This window comes from Podarcis liolepis, assembly GCF_965112155.1.
Source record: "Podarcis liolepis genome assembly, chromosome: 2".
Taxonomy (NCBI): domain Eukaryota; kingdom Metazoa; phylum Chordata; class Lepidosauria; order Squamata; family Lacertidae; genus Podarcis; species Podarcis liolepis.
The window spans coordinates 69,377,683-69,394,799 of NC_139555.1; the positions used below are offsets into that span (position 1 = coordinate 69,377,683).

Sequence of the window (17,117 nt, forward strand, 5' to 3'; positions counted from 1 at the left end):
TGCTTCCGGGTTAGCGGAGCTCGTAACCCGAAGCGTTTGCAGGGAGGAGGGTACGTAACGCGAGGTTCCACTGTATCTGGCATTTTGATTTGCACCTTCTCCCTTTTCTGGCCCATTCAAACTTTCTCATCCAAAACCCTCATCCAAACCCATTCTTCAGATCCCTGATTGGCCCTGATGTTGCCTGGCACGCCTTAAAAATGAAAGAAACTAGCCACACAAGTAAAGAGATATATTGTCTGAATATGATGCATTTGTACACTGTGACTATTCCAATAAATCTCCTTCGCCAAGAGAACGAGAGACAAAAGACAGACCCCCCCCCCCCCAGCCTCAGGGAACCAGGCCAAAACACCTGCGAAAGAACTGATAGCTCCTACTCAGGTGCATGCGGCACCTGTGGAAGTGCCTGGTCACAGAGCTGGCTGTAGCAGTGCTGGTTGTCTGCTGGAGGCTGACTGTCGACAGGTGAAGGGTCTGTGCTCGGGGAGGGATGTCACTGGGCCCTGCAACGTGGAGAGGTGGAAGAGATGTTTGCCAAGCCTCCATAGAAATGCCTGCCGCCTCCAGGTTCCTCTCCTCTTTCAGAGGCTTAGATTTTTTCTTGAGCTGTTGTGTAAATATGCTGCTGAACTGTTCCAGGGTACTTGGGTGCTCAGACTGACTTGAGTTGGCTGCCAGGTTCTTAGCATCAGGGGCGAGTTCTTTGTAGTTGCACGAAATAAGCTTCTGCAGCTGAGTTTTGGAGGTAGCTTTTTTGCCAGCCGAGGTTGCTGTAAAGGGTGGGGGTAGAGCCAAAAGGGTTACAGAACTGTGATACAGCCCAAAAGCAGTTCCCACTTAACAAAACTTTTCATTAATTGCTTGCAGCTGGAGTGTGATGTATTAGTAAATGTGAGATTCTAGAACTCTGTGAAAAGAGCTCCCAAAATGTGTCTTAGGGTGCCCATTCCCAATATCTGCTACACAGTGCAGGGCATGATTTAAAAATAATAATAAATCAGTTCCATGCACCCCCATAAGGGGTACATGGAAATCAAGATTGACTTTCAGCTGGCGGTGGTGCACCTTTAGCAACTTCCCCAACTTCTAGGCTTCTATATGTGCTGACTGCTTTGCTGCTCCCAACTAATCTAGTCCTTGTCTAAATCTTCCAGACTTTGCAGACAATCCACAGTGCAGTTGAGTAACGCAACTCAAACTGATATGCATAATTTATTCCGAGTGCAAAACCAAAGTTCCCTTAGCACACATTCCCCCATGTCACATACTGTGTGTGTGTGTGAGAGAGAGAGAGAGAGACAAACTGCTATTTTTTAGGCATGTCATACAATTTCCACTTACCTGTAGCTAAAAGAACCAGGGCAAAATTGGAGAGTGCACAGTGGAACTCTTGGCTTGTCAGCCTGTCCTCAGACTTTAGAGGGTGGGCAAGAAGTAGGTACTGATCTGAATGAGCAAACCCTCATGCGCTGAAAGCACATGTGAGGCGGATGCATAGATTTGCATTGAGCACCTGTGGCAGGCAGAGATATGTGACAGGGTTGGCACTGACTTGGAGACCCTCTCACCATTGCTGATGTGGCCAGCAGTGGTGGGTGGGGCTAGCCCACATAGCCCCTCATGCATACTGTCTTCTGAATCCTTCCCTTAACACAAAGGAAGTAGAGCAATACTTTTCCTGAGGCCCATCCGTCTCATAGTGACATCCCTGGTGGCACTTTTCAGCAATGTGAAGCTACTATAGCAGTTGCTGGGAGCTAATGGTGGAAGTTGATCTGGAATTGAGACTGTTGTCACCATCAGCTCTCTGATGATGCACTTTGACACTAAAAGTAATGGAAGATGCACTGCCGACAGTAATGGCCAGTTGCTGAAGATGGGGTGCTGTCTCATTTATGAAATAAATAGGGGCTCACCACTGATAACACAGCTTAGCAGTCGTTTGATCAGCTAAGCGATAGTTTGGGTTGACTTCCCTGGAGGAAGAGGGTCAGCTATGTTTCAGTTCAGTTTGCACTGCAGATCTTAAAGGTTTACTACATTAGTTGCTCCTTTTCTAAAGCAAGGTTGGAACTAGTGCATGCCTGCGATAAGCGATCTCACAGGGCAGCCTCCTGCAGTCTAGTGCCTTCCAGATACTGGATGCCAACTCCCATCAGCTCCAGCAAGCATGGTCAGTGGCCAGGGATGGTGGGATCTAGTCCACAACATCTGGAAGGTACTGCATTGGCAACATCTACATGGAGGTCACTCCCTCCAGTTGGTAAGGTGTTCACAGTGCTGCCTTATACAGCTTGGGCACTTCCTCCTCTCCGTAGTCACCTGCTACCATGTGCAAAGAGCTGCCACACTTGGATCCAGACTTCATTGATGAGGCCTCTAGCTCAGTGGTCATACTGGAGGAAGATGAATCCTCATCGTTTGTCTGTATAAAAGAGAAGCATACAGAGTTAAGGCAGCAGCTCTGAAGCTTAATTCACCACTATTCAAATGTGCCCAACTAGGGTCACTGCCTACCATCCCCAGTCAGAAATGATGCCCATAGTGAGATGCTTGATAAAGAGAACTAGGACTTGGTTGGCTAGGCTTCCTCTCTTCCCAATGTTCTTACCCCTAGTAGAGAAATGTTTTGTTTTTTTTAACCAACAAAAAGGGAAGCGAAGTCTGTCACCATTTGCAAGGAATGGAAACAAAGTGGGCCTTGGCAGGTAGTCACTATTCAGGAAGTCTTGCTCGGTATTATTCTATTTGAGGAACAGGATTATTTGGCTGACCAGCAATGCTTAACTGATCCAGGGATGCTTAACCACTAGTCAGTGGGTATATAGGACTGTAGGCTAAGGCAGTAGACCAAGAGGGTTTTCTGCTTCCCAAGAGACCATAGTGCAACTGATGCCTCCCTAATACCTAATGCAGCCTCATTTGAACGTCTGCGGTCTCATACCTCACTCCATCTAAAGACTCATACAGTGATGACTTCACCACCAGCCGCCACCTCCTCCCACCCACCATTTGCTCTGCTTACTGTCTGCCTGATGAAGAATTCTGGAGAACTGAAAAGCTTGCACACTGTTTTTTGACATATTGATTGGCCACATAACAGTATTACCCTAATGTGGGTTTTTGATTGATTGATAGATAAATAAATAAATAAATAAATAAATAAATAAATATTATTTATAGCCCACCCATCTGGCTGGGTTTCCCCAGCCACTCTGGGCAGCTCCAAACAGAATATTAAACAGAATAAAACTTCAAACATTAAAAACTTCCCTAAACAGGGCTGCCTTTGGGTGTCTTCTGAAAGTCAGGTAGTTGTTTATTTCCTTGACGTCTGGCGGCAGGGCGTTCCACAGGACAGGCGCCACCACCAAGAAGGCCCTCTGAATGATAGTTGTGGGCCAACAGGGTTGCCTTTGCATTCTAGGAACACTTTGCCAGCTATGCAAGTTGTTTACAGAACTACTTATAAAGTGGAGTTTACGGCCCAAGTTCATTCAGCTTCTTCTGGCTGAAAAAGGAAAGGGCCTGCACCCCTTGCAGAAGAGAACTCAGTAACTGGGACAGGTTCTGTCCTGCTTCACATACCAAGCTGGGTGACTGAGACGGAGCTTCTTTGTACACCTTGTACCGTCTGCCCTTCCTGCTCCCATAGAATCTGGAGAAGAAAGCCCAGGGCCCACGAGAGTTTAACGCTGGCTCACTGGCTTGTGATGAGATCTGTAAGAACTGAATGTCCAGCTGCAATTGTCCTCTGGTCTTCTCCTTCTTGCCAGGTCGAGATTGCAGCACAAACCACCTGCAGAGAGATAAGACAATGGCCTCTATGGCAGGGGTCTAACTTGCCACTCTTCTACTGCTGAGAGAGGCAACATGGTGCCCTCCAGGTGTTGTGGAGCATGTCCCATCAGACCCAGCCAGTTAGACCATGAGCAGGGGTGACTCAAACTGTAGCCTGAAAGATCGGAAGAGTTGCACACAGTCTCCCCTGGCTCTATGGGTTACCACTGTAGTACCAATAATCTAACAAGAGCCCTGCTGGATCAGGCCATGGCCTCATCTAATCCAGCATCCTGTTCTCACAGTAACCAACCAGATGCTTATGAGATGCACAAAAGCAGGAACAGAGCCAAATAGCGCTCTCTCCACTTGTGATTCTCAGCCACTGGTATTCAGAGGCGTACTGTGTAGGTTAGAAGAGACAGAATATAGCCACCAGGTCGTTTCTTGGCACCTATGTGGTAACACAATAGGGCAACCTGGTGTCCTCCAGATTTTTTGCACAATTCAGCGACTGACTTGGGCTAAAGCAGTGTTTCTCAAACTTGGGTCTCCAGCTGTTTTTTTGGATTACAACTCCTATCATGCCTAGCTAGCACAACCAGCGGTCAGGGATGATGGGAGTTGTAGTCCAAAAACAGCTGGAGACCCAAGTTTAGGAAACCCTGGGCTAAAGGGAGTTGCAGTACATATCTAGAGGGCACTGGGTTGTAGAAGGATGCTCTAGAGCAGGGGTAGCCAACAAAGCGCCCTGCAGGTGTTGCTGGACTACACTCGCGATTCTTGACCTTTGGTTGTGCTGGCTGAGGGTGATGGGAGTCGTACGACACAACATCTGGAGGGCACTGTTGGTTTCCCCTGTCATATACTGCAGTTGAATATTGACCAAGTTGTAACTTACCACAGTGTGAATGTAACCATTTTGTAAACTGGTCATTTGGCAGCTGCTGAGGAGAAGTTTGCAACTCCTCTAAATTTCCAATTTGGGCGTGTGTTGCAGTGACCTCAGCACTTGGCTGGATCTTTCGGCCTACCAGTTTCCTGTTTGCTTACAGGCTAATTGCTGCAACTTACATTTTGGAAAATGTGAAGTGCCCTATTCTGCACTGGAGATGCTAAAAAAAATGGTGCGCCTGGGTGGTTTGCTGAAGGTGGAGCCTGCCAGATTCTGCAACTGGGCATTTCAGAGAGCGTGACTGGATAAGTGTATTAAATCTCATCCATATGCTAAACTTCCCTACCAGCTCTGAAGAAGACAGAATCCTCCTTCTCGCTTCTCCAGTCAGCTATTAATTAATAGCTTGCCACAAAAGGAGCCTAGGAGTGATTTACAAAATGTGAAAAGCATAAAGCATGGCTTGAAATGGGGGGGGGGGGATGCATTATAAGAAAAGTCATACAATAAAACAGAACCAATAAAAGAGCAGCAAAAACACACCATCAATAGATAGATTATTACAATTTTGCTATCAAATGCCTGGGAAGTGATAAGTTTCTACCTGGAGCCAGAAGGACGTTAATTATGGTACGAGGTGGACTTCAGCAGGAAAGCAACAAGTGGGGAGCCCCAATGGGAAAGGCCCTCTCCTTTCCTCCCAAGTACTTACTAATATTACAATCCCAGCTAAAATTTGGCACTTTTACATAGCCCTTCAATATATGTGCATTTTTATGGGAGCTATGGGTTAGTTAGTTTTCGTCCAATATCTTATTGTGTGCACATGTTTGTGTGTGCATGATATTTGGCATTGCTGCCTCGGCTGTGCAATGATGCACCTCTTAAAAGGCTTTGCCACATTTTTGCTGCTCATGGCACTGACCATTTTCTTAAGGGCCATCACCTCCAAACTATATCTTCCTACACTTCTTGCCTGATGCCACCCCATGGCTCAAAAATGTGAACTCTGGGTTAACCAGCATGGTGTCCTCTAGACTACAACTGCCATCAGTCTTGACCACTGGCCAAACTGGCTGTGGCTGATGGAAATTGCATCTGAAGGACACTGTGTTGGTTATCCCTAGCTTGGCTTCACGAGATAGAAGCAGGGCTGGCAGGTGATGCTCACTCATTTCTTCTCTTCGTTTTGTCCTGAAAAAGTTGGGCAAGAGGCAAGCACACTCTGCCGAGGAACTGGTTGAAATGATGCAAGGACTGGTGCATGACGGTAAGGATGAGGCCATTCTCTTCTGAGTCATCCAGCACACTGGGCAGCTGCAATGTACACTCTTCATGCCATTCGGGACTTAGGCTGTGTAGTGCTACGGAGGTCCTGAACTTCTGCTTTTGTAGCTGAATCACCACATAGGGGTTGCTGGTGCCAGTGGCGCCCTTGGAGCGTAGAGAGCAGGCACGCAGGACAGTCAGCTGCAGGTGGGTAGGGTGCCAGGCATGCTCCTTTTCTGTGTCCTCATCCACCCTGCAAAGACAAATCCTTTTATTAGTTAGTGGCGGTTGTGAAGAAAGTCATAGAATAACAGAATCGCAGAATTGTAGAGTTGGAAGAGACCTGAAGGTCATCTCGTCCAACCCCCTGCAATGCAGGAATTTCATCTAGAGCATCCATGACAGATGGCCATCTACCTCTGTTTAAAAACCTCCAAGGAAGGAGAGTCCACAACCTCCCAAGGGAGTCCGTTCCACTGTCTTAACAGCTCTAACTGGCTGAAAGTTATTCCTGATGCTTAGTCAGAATCTCCTTTCTTGTAACTTGAATCCATTGGTTGAGTCCTACCCTCCAGAGCAGGAGAAAACAAGCTTGCTCCATCCCCCGTGTGACAACCCTTGAGATATTTGCAGATGGATATCATATCTCCTCTCAGTTGCCTCTTTTCCAGGCTAAACATACCCAACTCCCTCAACTGTTCCACATAAGGCTTGGTTTCCAGACCCCTGAACTTCTTGGTTGCCCTCCTCCACACACATTCCAGCTTGTCAATATCCTTCTTAAATTGTGGCACCCAGAAATAGACACAGTATTCCAGGTGTGGTCTGACCAAGGCAGAACAAAGCAGTACTATTAGTTCCCTTGATCTAGACACTATACCTTGTTGATATAGCCTATAATAGTATTCACTTTTTTTGCCGCTGCATCACATGTTGAGCTTGTGATCTACAAAGACCCTATTCATTTGTACTACTGGCAATCCAGATGTCCCTCCTCTTATATTTGTGCAGCTGGTTATTCCTGCCTAAGTGCAGGACCTTCCATTAGTCCCTATTGGAATTCATTTCGCTAGTTTTGGCCCAGTTCTCCATGCTCACCCAGTGAGCTTCCTGTTGCAGCAGAGCTTTGAACCCAGCTCTCTCCCCATCCAAATCTCCTTTCCTAATCTAAATTGCAGGGTTGCTGTGAGGTTAACCTAGGGAAACTCCATTGGAGCTGCCCTGAAAGTCTTTGAGGGTGAGGTTACAAGCATAATAATAGCTGGTCTTCTTAGGCTGAGGTGGGACTGAGTCAACATTTAGCTGTCTAGAGAGATGGAACAACTCTTTACCCGATCACCGGCAAGGACTTTGTTCCCTCCTCGTTTGCATCCAGCTCCATGTAGCCAATTCAACTGACACCCACGTCACTGCCTTAATGGCACCTAGAGTAAAGCAAGGAATGCCCATTCGAGAATGTTGGAATTTGAGGTTGACAATCAGGTGGGCGGAGCTATTATTAGCCACACCCCTCTATCCAGCAAATGTTTTCTTCTTCCTGATTCCGTATGTTTTGCTCTGTTGTTGTCAGGGCGCAGGCCTTGGTGGTCACAAAAATAGCACCTCTCCACTCTGGCTTAGAGTGGCTAGGAGTCCGCCTGACTACACGACCCCACAGGAAGGCACTGGCGGAACCCAAAAGCTATGAAAAGCAAACTTTTTGAGTTTTTGGTCCATGGTCTCTTGCAGCTTCAGAGATGCCAATACATCTCCTTGTCAAGGCAAAGGGGACCCAGGGTGCCGGTACAGCTCATGCCAAGGGCACAAGGGAACCTACATGCGCCTCAGGCTGTTGTTGGTACAAAATTCCCACCTTTTCTGCTTAACGTTTAGCTGCTAAGGGTACTAGTGGTGATGCTCCGTAATCAAAGGAGACAGTTTAAATCCTAGCCCCTGCCTTGGGGGATGGTGATCGTTTATTTAAAATAAAAACTAAAACAGTTCTAAACCTGTATGAAGAAGCAGAAAATAAAATAAAATTAGGCCAATATTTTCACATAGATTTTCAGGGGAAAGGCTGTGTGCCCATATGTGTGTTGCAGTGCTATTTTTCTAGAAAAAGAGGTGCCGGAATTCACCATGACCGCCTCACTTGTTTTCTTATAATGGCAATGGAGTCTGCCTGAGGTGCCAGAACTGAGTTTCGGCAAGTTCCAGCTGAAAAAAAGCTCTGTGTGTGTTTCAAATGGAGATGTGATGCTTTAGAGATCAAGTTGGTTTAGCTGAATTAGGAGCCCCTACAAGATAAATGTAAAAAGAAAACCGAACAAAACAATTAACGCTCCCCACCCCACCAAGAGTAATTCTGGAAAAATATAATACATAGTATTGTTTTCTCTGTCATTTCTGGAATGAAAACTGAAATCTTCACTCCCTCAAACAGTGAAATCAGTGTCTACAGGACTAGAGTCAATATGGAGTCATGACAAAACGAGAGTGTGTTTCACCATGCTCAGAAGAACCCTGAAATTTACAGAACTAAAAAACCATTAAAAAAAATCAGCAACAACCAAAAGCTATCAACTGTCTCCCCCGCCAAACAAAACAAAACAAAAACTAGCCAAATAAGGACTGAGCATGCTCAGTAGTCATGAATGTCAGGAAATGGAAAGTGGTGGTGCAGTGTAGCAGAATGCCCTGCTCAGAGAGAATATTGCCTGTAACCCACAATAGGAACACTCTGCTTAGGAAGGAGGAAATATTGCACAATTTTGTTGAAGGTTCCACTTGTTACTGCAGAAGAGCAAATAAAACCACCAGTATTCTGGGAGTTTTCATTGGATTTCTGGAGTCTTCGTACTGCTTGTAATCTTTAAAACGCAAACCCTAAACAATACAGAGCTATGCCTATATTTTCCACATGTGTAATTATAATATTTTATATTTTAAAGAATGCAATTTATGATATGCCACGGCTACAATAATTATCTTAATGTTCTGTGTGTTTAGCCCCATGGTGAAGCAAGTACTGTGTAATTATTGAGCTGGAAACAACTTTGTTAACAGATAACCTAGGGTTGGCATCAATTTACTATGTCACTGATGATTTGTGGCCAACTAAGTTCAGTTCTTGCCTGTATTTCAGGGGGCGGGACTAGATGACTCTTTGGGTCCTTTGCAGCTCAACAATTCTATTATTCTAATTGCTCAGACAGTAAACAAACAAACAAAAACATTGTCTAAGTATCTAGATTCAGTTTTTCATAAAGCCAACTCTCCTAAGGCTTGTGGTTATATTATATGGTACCAAAATTCTCTGATGCGTTGTTTTATTTCTTTGGTTTTTTTCTTTTCTCCACCAAAACTACTGCTTTCTAGCCTTCTTCCTCAGTCCCCCACTGCCATCAAAGAGTGCAATTTTGTGACCTCTAAGCAACCCTGAGTCTGAGACTGCTTTTCGCAGAACCATCTGACTTAGCCTTGATTTATTATTTTAGTCATGCTGCTAGCCCATGTAAGGCTCGGTAGTTTGTTTGACCAAACTGTGGGAGGCAGTGGAAGACAGGAGTGCCTGGCGTGCTCTGGTCTATGGGGTCACAAAGAGTTGGACACGACTAAATGACTAAACAACAACAACACAACAACAGTGTACATAATACCCCTTGCTTTCATTCATCTTTACCATAACCCTGTAGTTGTAGCTGGCGCATGGGTGGAACTGAGGAAGGAAGCTACCTTAAAGCAATATTGGATCCATGCTTGCTTAGGATGTTAGAGAGCACAGGCTACAGATTGCTACTGGTGATATACTGTGCTCCCAGAACCCTGTCCATTAAGTGATGGGCTGCTACATACTGCACCAGCTGTGACTTGGGCAACCCTATGTAGATCACATTACACTAATCAAGTGCTGAGATTATGAAGGAATTTATGTTACACATAAATAGTAACAGAAATGTGTAAGGCGTAACAAAAATATGTGAGGGAGACAAAGTGGGTATTTCTGTGCTCAAGCAAAAGGGGTATGCCCTCTTGCCCTAGGCATGCTAGGCCTAAAAAACCACTTAATTTTACAAAGTGGTTGCAATTCCCCCAACCCAAATATGTTTGTAATTGTGGGGTGAGAGATTTGTTGCAGGGGGTTGGACTAGATGACCCTTGGTGTCCCTTCAACTCAACAATTCTATGATGCACCCAAGGTAGCCAGGTGTAAAAACAAATAGTCGGTCCCAGGAGAGTGCATTTGTAACATTTACCAAAGTCATAAATATCTCTAAACACGTGGAAGAGCCTGTCCTATAAAACAGTACAATTAAGACAACTGAGAGGAATAGAAGACCCAATCAATGCTGGTTTTTGTTTTTGTTTTTTATAAGACAGTTCAAAACAGGGAGCCAGTGGGAGCATTTGAAATTACAGTATGAGAAAGTGCCATGGGTGCCTGTCAATAAATGGCTGCCTTGGAGGGGCAGTGGTGGCTCAACATAAAATGACTGCCTTAAGGTGTGTGGCACATCACAAAATGGCTGCCACATCTAATGAGCAGATAGATAGGAGCCTGCCTCGCAACAGCAGCTACCCACAACGATGGGAAAAGGCCTAGCACTTGTTCATGGAGAGCAACTCTTTGCACCCCTCCCCTGGTCAGAATGGAAAGAAGGGTGGGTGCCCAATCCTGGCACCCAGTGAAATATGGGCATGTTTAGGGGAGAGTGTTCAATGAGACAGTGCAAACAGGAATTGACCAGGAAGGGCAAACATTCTCTTGTGTACTGTGAGTTTTGGAGGGTTTATTGAGACCTTTCACAGGCACTATAGGTGGAACTGCACGCACCACACTGGCAGCTATCCATGACTTTGTATGGAAGTATTTAAAGGACCCACAGGTAGAGCAGCTGGGCTATATTAACCATTAGGCCAGCAAGCAATTGAACACAGACCTTGCTCTAGTCCAAAGGCAGAAAATAGATTGGGATCTACAGACTGGAAAGTGGATGACTTAACGGTAGATCAGCAAGTGTTTATCTTTAATAGTTATTTAAAAACAGAAACAGAAAAAAGCTCCCCCTAAGTTAGGCTGTTAGAATTACTGATCTGTATTTTGTAGTAAGTGTAGATTCCGACATGTAAAATGCAGTCTATGGCTCCTGGGTTATTAGCTCCACCCCATGAACCCCCATTTCACATCTGGTTCTGGTTAGTGGATCTTAGGGATCTAGTAAAAAATAAAATCAGAGTCAGATCTGTAGTCTGTCCAACTCTGATCTAACATTAATGTGTCATGTTAATGGAGATTTGGCTTACTGCAATGCGCTCTACGTGGGGGCTACCTTTGAAGGTGACTCGGAAACTACAGCTAATCCAGAATGTGGCAGCTAGACTGGTGACTGGGGGCGGCCGCCGAGACCACATAACACCGGTCTTGAAAGACCTACATTGGCTCCCAGTACGTTTCCGAGCACAATTCAAAGTGTTGGTGTTGACCTTTAAAGCCCTAAACGGCCTCAGCCCAGTATACCTGAAGGAGCGTCTCCACCCCCATCGTTCTGCCCGGACGCTGAGGTCCAGCGCTGAGGGCCTTCTGGCGGTTCCCTCATTGCGAGAAGCAAAGCTACAGGGAACCAGGCAGAGGGCCTTCTCGGTAGTGGCGCCTGCCCTGTGGAACGCCCTCCCATCAGATGTCAAAACGATAAACAACTACCTGACATTCAGAAGACATCTTAAGGCAGCCCTGTTCAGGGAAGTTTTTAACGTGTGATATTTTAGTGTTTTTTGGTTTCTATGGAAGCCGCCCAGAGTGGCTGGGGAAACCCAGCCGGATGGACGGGGTACAAATAATAAATTATTATTATTATTATTATTATTATTATTATACTCCACCCTCAGCCATGCTCCTTTCAAATCCCCATAAAAGTATTGTTAAAATACTTCTATACCACTTTTCAAACAGTTATTGTTTCCCAAAGTGGCTTACATGAATTAAGAGAGAGAAATGTGTCTTGTTCTTAGGCGTATAAAGAATAGACAAGACACAAAAGGGAGTGGGACTGGGAAGAAAGAGCAGATGATAGACTCCAACTCCCATCAGCCCAAGCCAGCATTTGTCAGTGGTCAGTGGTTTTGGGAGCAACAGCATCTGGAGAGCCACAGGTTCATTGGTGACCAAAATATTAAGACAGAACTTATATTGAGAGCTGTATCAAGGGTAGCTCAGTGACCACTGACCATGGTACCTGGGGCTGATCATCCTACCATCCCTGACCATTGGCGGATGAGAGTTGGAGTCCAACAACATCTGTATGGCACCACATTAGCTATCCCTGACTACATGTTTTTGTGTACATGTGTTAGTCTGCAGATGCATTGTTGGGAAAGGACCCCCTTGGTCAGGAGTGAGCTGATATGATGGGAGCAAGTTCAACAGAATAAGGGCCTAAGATGTATTTTGGGGAGTGAGGGTTAGGAACAGGAATATATGAAGCTGCCTTATACTAAGTCCGACCATCAGTCCACTGAGCCACTTGGGCTTGCCGATCAGAAGGTTGCTGGTTCAAATCCCCATGACAGGGTGAGCTCCCATTGTTCTGTGTCAGCTTCTGTCAACCTAGCAGTTCAAAAGCAGGCCAGTGCAAGTAGATAAATAGGTACTGCTGTGGCGGGAAGGTAAACAGTGTTTTCATGTGCTCTGGCTTCCATCATGGTGTTCCATTGCACCAGAAGCGGTTTAGTCATGCTGGCCACATGACCCAGAAAGCTGTCTGTGAACAAACGCTGGCTCCCTCACCGCAACCCCATAGTTGCCTTTGACTGTATTTAACTGTTATGTAGTGTAGTTTCACCCTGGGCCAACAGGGGGATACTGTATATAGTTTTCACTCAGGTCTGTAGATAGTTTTCACTCAGGTCCGCGGCAGTTATTTTAGGCGGGAACTCTGGGCTGTTGTGGTTACAATGTTGACAGCCGGCTGCCTATAAATACAGGCCGGCTGAGCTGTTTGCAGTCAGTTCTATTCCAGCTTACCATAATAAAGAGCTACTTGAAGAAATCGCTGTGCCGGCTGCTATGTCAACCCACGACTTAACACTGGCGACGAGGATGGGATAGATGGACATCAGAGCACAGCCAGATGCGGCCAGCCTCTGAACTGAGCTGAATCACTGAGCTGAATCACAGAGCGAAATCACAGAGCGAAATCACTGGGCAGAACCAATTCAGAGCTGACTGTTCTGGCTAGAGCACTGTGTTCCATCCATCGCCCTTCACGCCGGCATCGGAATCATGGCTTCACTTGTGCCTCTACCGCCGTTTGCGCCAGCCTCTGAATCATGGGACTCCTACCTCGCTCGGTTCGACTGCTACCTCCAAGCCAACGAGCTGACAGCAGTATCAAAGGATCGGAAGCGGGGCCTATTCCTCAGCCTCTGTGGGCCTGAGGTGTTTGAGACGGCCCGAGCGTTGGTTGCGCCTGAAGCAGTCCAGGCAACACCATGGGACACGATCCAAGAGAAGCTCCGCAACCACTACGCACCAAAGCCGTCCAAGATTGCTGCCCGCCATGCGTTCTACCACCGGAACCAGGCAGAGGGGGAGTCAATCAACAACTACACCACCGCCCTGCGACAGGCTGCAATGCACTGTGAGTTCCGAGACTTAGACGATGCCCTGATGGATCGAATCGTCTGCGGGGTCCGGGACATCCATCTGCAACGGCGCCTCCTAGCCAAGCCAGACCTCACGCTACAGAAAGCCATTGAGGAGGCTGTGGCCTCAGAAGCTGCTGAACGCTCCGCCCAGGAGATCCGCAAGTCCAGCAGCCCGCGTCTTGCTAGGGAGCCAGTTCCGGTGCATCATGAAGAGGCCAGCAGTGATGAGGCATCCTCCAGTGAAGACGATGACGTGCACCAGACAAAGCGGGAGCGCAGGAAGTTCCAACAGAAGTCCAAGGGCCAACCGGAATGTGCTGGCTGCGGAGGCAACCATTCCCGTGCCAAGTGTCGATTCAGAGACGCCATCTGTAGGAAGTGTTCCAGAAGGGGCCACATCGCTAAGGTCTGCCGATCGGCTCCGTCTGACACCCCCCCTTCATCGACTCGCAAGTCCAAGTCTTCACTCCAGTCTGCCAAGGAAAGTTGTTTCGCTCTCACCAACTGCCGCTGCCCGTCTGGAACCACGATTGGCCAAACCGACTCGCCTACGCGACGCAAGCTGAACGTCACGGTGCTCATTGAAGGAGCTCCATGTGACATGGAGATCGACACCGGGTCTGCCCTGTCCATCGTGTCATGGAGCACCATCAAAAGACTGGTACCCAGAGTGTCCAAAAGGCAACTCGACTCTCACCGCGTACACCTGAGAGACTACCAGGGAAACGACATTCCCGTGGTAGGCGTTGGCCGGTTCCGGATCGCTTTCAAGGATTTTTCGGGCCTGCTCCGGTTGGTGGTGGTCGAAGGTCAGCGGCCAAGCCTCCTAGGGCTAGACTGGTTTGATGCCCTCGGCCTGGAAGTCACCGGCATCAACTGCATCTCTAACGCAGAGACTGAGGGTCTGGTCAAAGACTTTGCCGAGGTTTTTGACGGCACCTTGGGCCAATATACAGGTACGCCCATCTCCTTTAGCCTTGATCCACAAGTCGCCCCCATCAAGCTAAAGCCACGCCGGGTTCCCTTTGCTCTCAAGGCTAAGGTGGACGAACAACTGGACAAACTGATCGCCCAAGGAGTTTTGGAGCCGGTTGACCACGCAAAGTGGGAAACCCCCATCGTCACGCCTGTCAAGCCAGATGGGTCGGTGAGAATCTGCGCTGACTACAAGTGCACGATCAACAAGGCACTTCAGCAGCACGCTTATCCGGTTCCTGTTGTCCAACACCTGCTGCATTCCCTGGGTGAGGGTAAGGTCTTCGCTAAGCTGGACCTTGCCCAAGCCTATCAACAACTGCCAGTCGATGATGCCACTGCTGAAGCCCAGACGATCGTCACCCACCGGGGGGCATTCCGTTGCCGCCGGTTGCAGTTCGGGGTGAGTGTGGCTCCTGGCATCTTCCAAAGCCTTATGGAGCGTCTCCTGCAAGGGCTTCCGGGCGTGGTACCATATTTTGATGACGTCTTGGTGTCTGCAGACTCACACCAGCAGCTGTTCGAGCGCCTCCGTGCCGTGCTGACCAGGTTCCAGGAGGCCGGGCTCAAGGTAAAGAGGGAGAAGTGCCAGATCGCCGTTCCACAGGTAGAGTTCCTGGGCTATCTTATCGATGCCTCCGGTCTTCATCCAACCACATCCAAGATCCGCGCTATCCAGCAGGCCCCCACTCCAAAGAACAAAACGGAGTTGCAGGCATTCCTGGGGCTGCTGAACTTTTATAACATGTTCCTGCCCCACAAAGCCACAGTGGCTGAGCCTCTTCACCGACTCCTTAGCACTAAGACGCCTTGGGCCTGGGGTCATCGGGAGACGGCGGCCTTCAACGCGGTCAAGGCTCTCCTTTCTTCAGACAGTGTGCTGGTACAGTACAGTGAATCCAGGCCGCTGGTCCTTGCCTGCGACGCCTCACCTTTTGGCATCGGTGCTGTCCTTAGTCACCGTTTTCCAGATGGAAGAGAAGCACCGCTCGCCTACTTTTCCAGGACACTATCTCCGACGGAACGGAATTACAGCCAGCTCGACAAGGAGGCATTGGCACTTGTGGCTGGAGTGAAGAGGTTCCATGAATACCTCTATGGCAGGACTTTTGACCTCATCACTGACCACAAGCCACTCCTGGGCCTCCTCGCCGGTGATCGTCCAACTCCACCGGTCCTCTCACCACGCATGCTGCGATGGACTGTTTTCCTGGCTGCCTACCACTACCGGCTCATCCATCGCCCTGGAAAATCGATGGGCCATGCCGACGCCCTCAGCCGTTGCCCTCTTCCAGCATTTGTGGAAGACCCGGCTCCAGCTTCATCGCTCCTTCTGATTGAGGATCTTCCGGCAGCGCCTGTATCGGCTGCCACTGTGGCCTCCGCATCTGCCCAGGATCGCACCATCAGCCGGGTGCTCAACTGGGTGTGGAGGGGGTGGCCACAAGGGCCTTTTGCATCGGAGTTCCAGCCCTTCGCAACCAGACAACATGAACTCTCAGCTCATCGTGGCTGCCTGCTGTGGGGAGACCGCGTCGTGATTCCCCAGGGACTCCGTCAGCGCGTCCTGGAGGCTCTGCACGTTGGCCACCCGGGAATTGTCAAAATGAAGGCGTTGGCTCGGTGTTACGTCTGGTGGCCTAATATGGACGATGCCATCACTGCCTGGGTGTCCGCCTGTCAAGCGTGCCAGGAGTCGAGGCCTGCACCACCGGCAGCTAAGGGACACACCTGGGAGACGCCAAAGACACCCTGGTCGAGGGTGCACATCGATCTGGCTGGCCCCTTTCACGGCCGGACCTTTATGGTAGTGGTGGACGCCTATTCCAAATGGCTGGAGGTCGCCCTGATGCCCTCCACCACTACCGAAGCTGTCATCCGGGTGCTGCGAGGCCTGTTTGCAACGCATGGGTGTCCTGATGTCCTTGTCTCTGACAACGGACCGCAGTTCACGTCAGGCACGTTTGAGCGGTATATTTTGGGACTGGGCATCCGCCATGCCCTAACGGCACCCTTTCATCCATCCAGCAACGGGCAAGCGGAAAGAATGGTGCGCTCGACAAAAGAGGCACTGGCGCGCCTGGACCGGGGAGACTGGCATGAGCGGGTCGCCGAATACTTGTTCGTGCAACACATCAACCCTCATGCGGCCACAGGGAGGAGTCTTGCTGAACTGCTTATGGGCCGCCGCCTCAGGTCACCGCTCGACCGGCTACACCCAGACTTTGCCGTGGCTGAACCCCCAGGCTGTGCCAACGCACCACGGTCATTTGTCCCAGGAAACCAGGTCTTTGCCCGGAACTATGTGGGGGACATCCCTTGGGTGCCAGCCACAGTAGTGGGAGTCACTGGACCTCGCTCATACCAGGTGGCACTCGAAGACGGACGCTTGTGGCGACGGCACATAGACCAGCTTAGGCGCAGGGTTGGGGACTTGGACACTACCGAGGTGCCCCCAACTGCGCTTGCGGCTCCAGAAGAGACACGTACAGATGGCGAGGCCCCACCTACACCTCCCTCGCAAACTGCCAGCGTGGAGCCGAACCAAGCCGTTTCAGAACAGACTCAGACC

At 48.7% G+C, this 17,117-nt stretch overlaps 1 protein-coding gene across 1 annotated transcript; it reads right to left on the reverse strand.

Moving 5' to 3' along the window:
- Nucleotides 1–217: 217 nt before the first annotated feature.
- Nucleotides 218–8,537, reverse strand: LOC310699852 (uncharacterized protein). Its single transcript, XM_083488481.1, has 5 exons — nt 7,279–8,537; nt 5,850–6,200; nt 3,592–3,802; nt 2,326–2,428; nt 218–773 (listed from the first exon to the last, which is right to left on the reverse strand). The coding sequence occupies exons 1-5, from the start codon at nt 7,326–7,328 to the stop codon at nt 334–336; spliced, it is 1,155 nt and encodes a 384-aa protein (XP_083344607.1). The 5' UTR covers nt 7,329–8,537; the 3' UTR covers nt 218–333.
- Between the last annotated feature and the right edge of the window lie 8,580 nt (nt 8,538–17,117).

Bases quoted from the DNA above. Each gene is read 5' to 3' on its own strand.
- LOC310699852 (XM_083488481.1), bottom strand. From the start codon at position 7,328: ATGGAGCTGGATGCAAACGAGGAGGGAACAAAGTCCTTGCCGGTGATC. The intron at 6,201-7,278 runs GTAAAGAGTTGT...TTGTCTTTGCAG, and splicing joins AAGTCCTTGCCGGTGATCGG to GGTGGATGAGGACACAGAAA. The intron at 774-2,325 runs GTGACTACGGAG...CACCCTTTACAG, and splicing joins CTCTTTGCACATGGTAGCAG to CAACCTCGGCTGGCAAAAAA.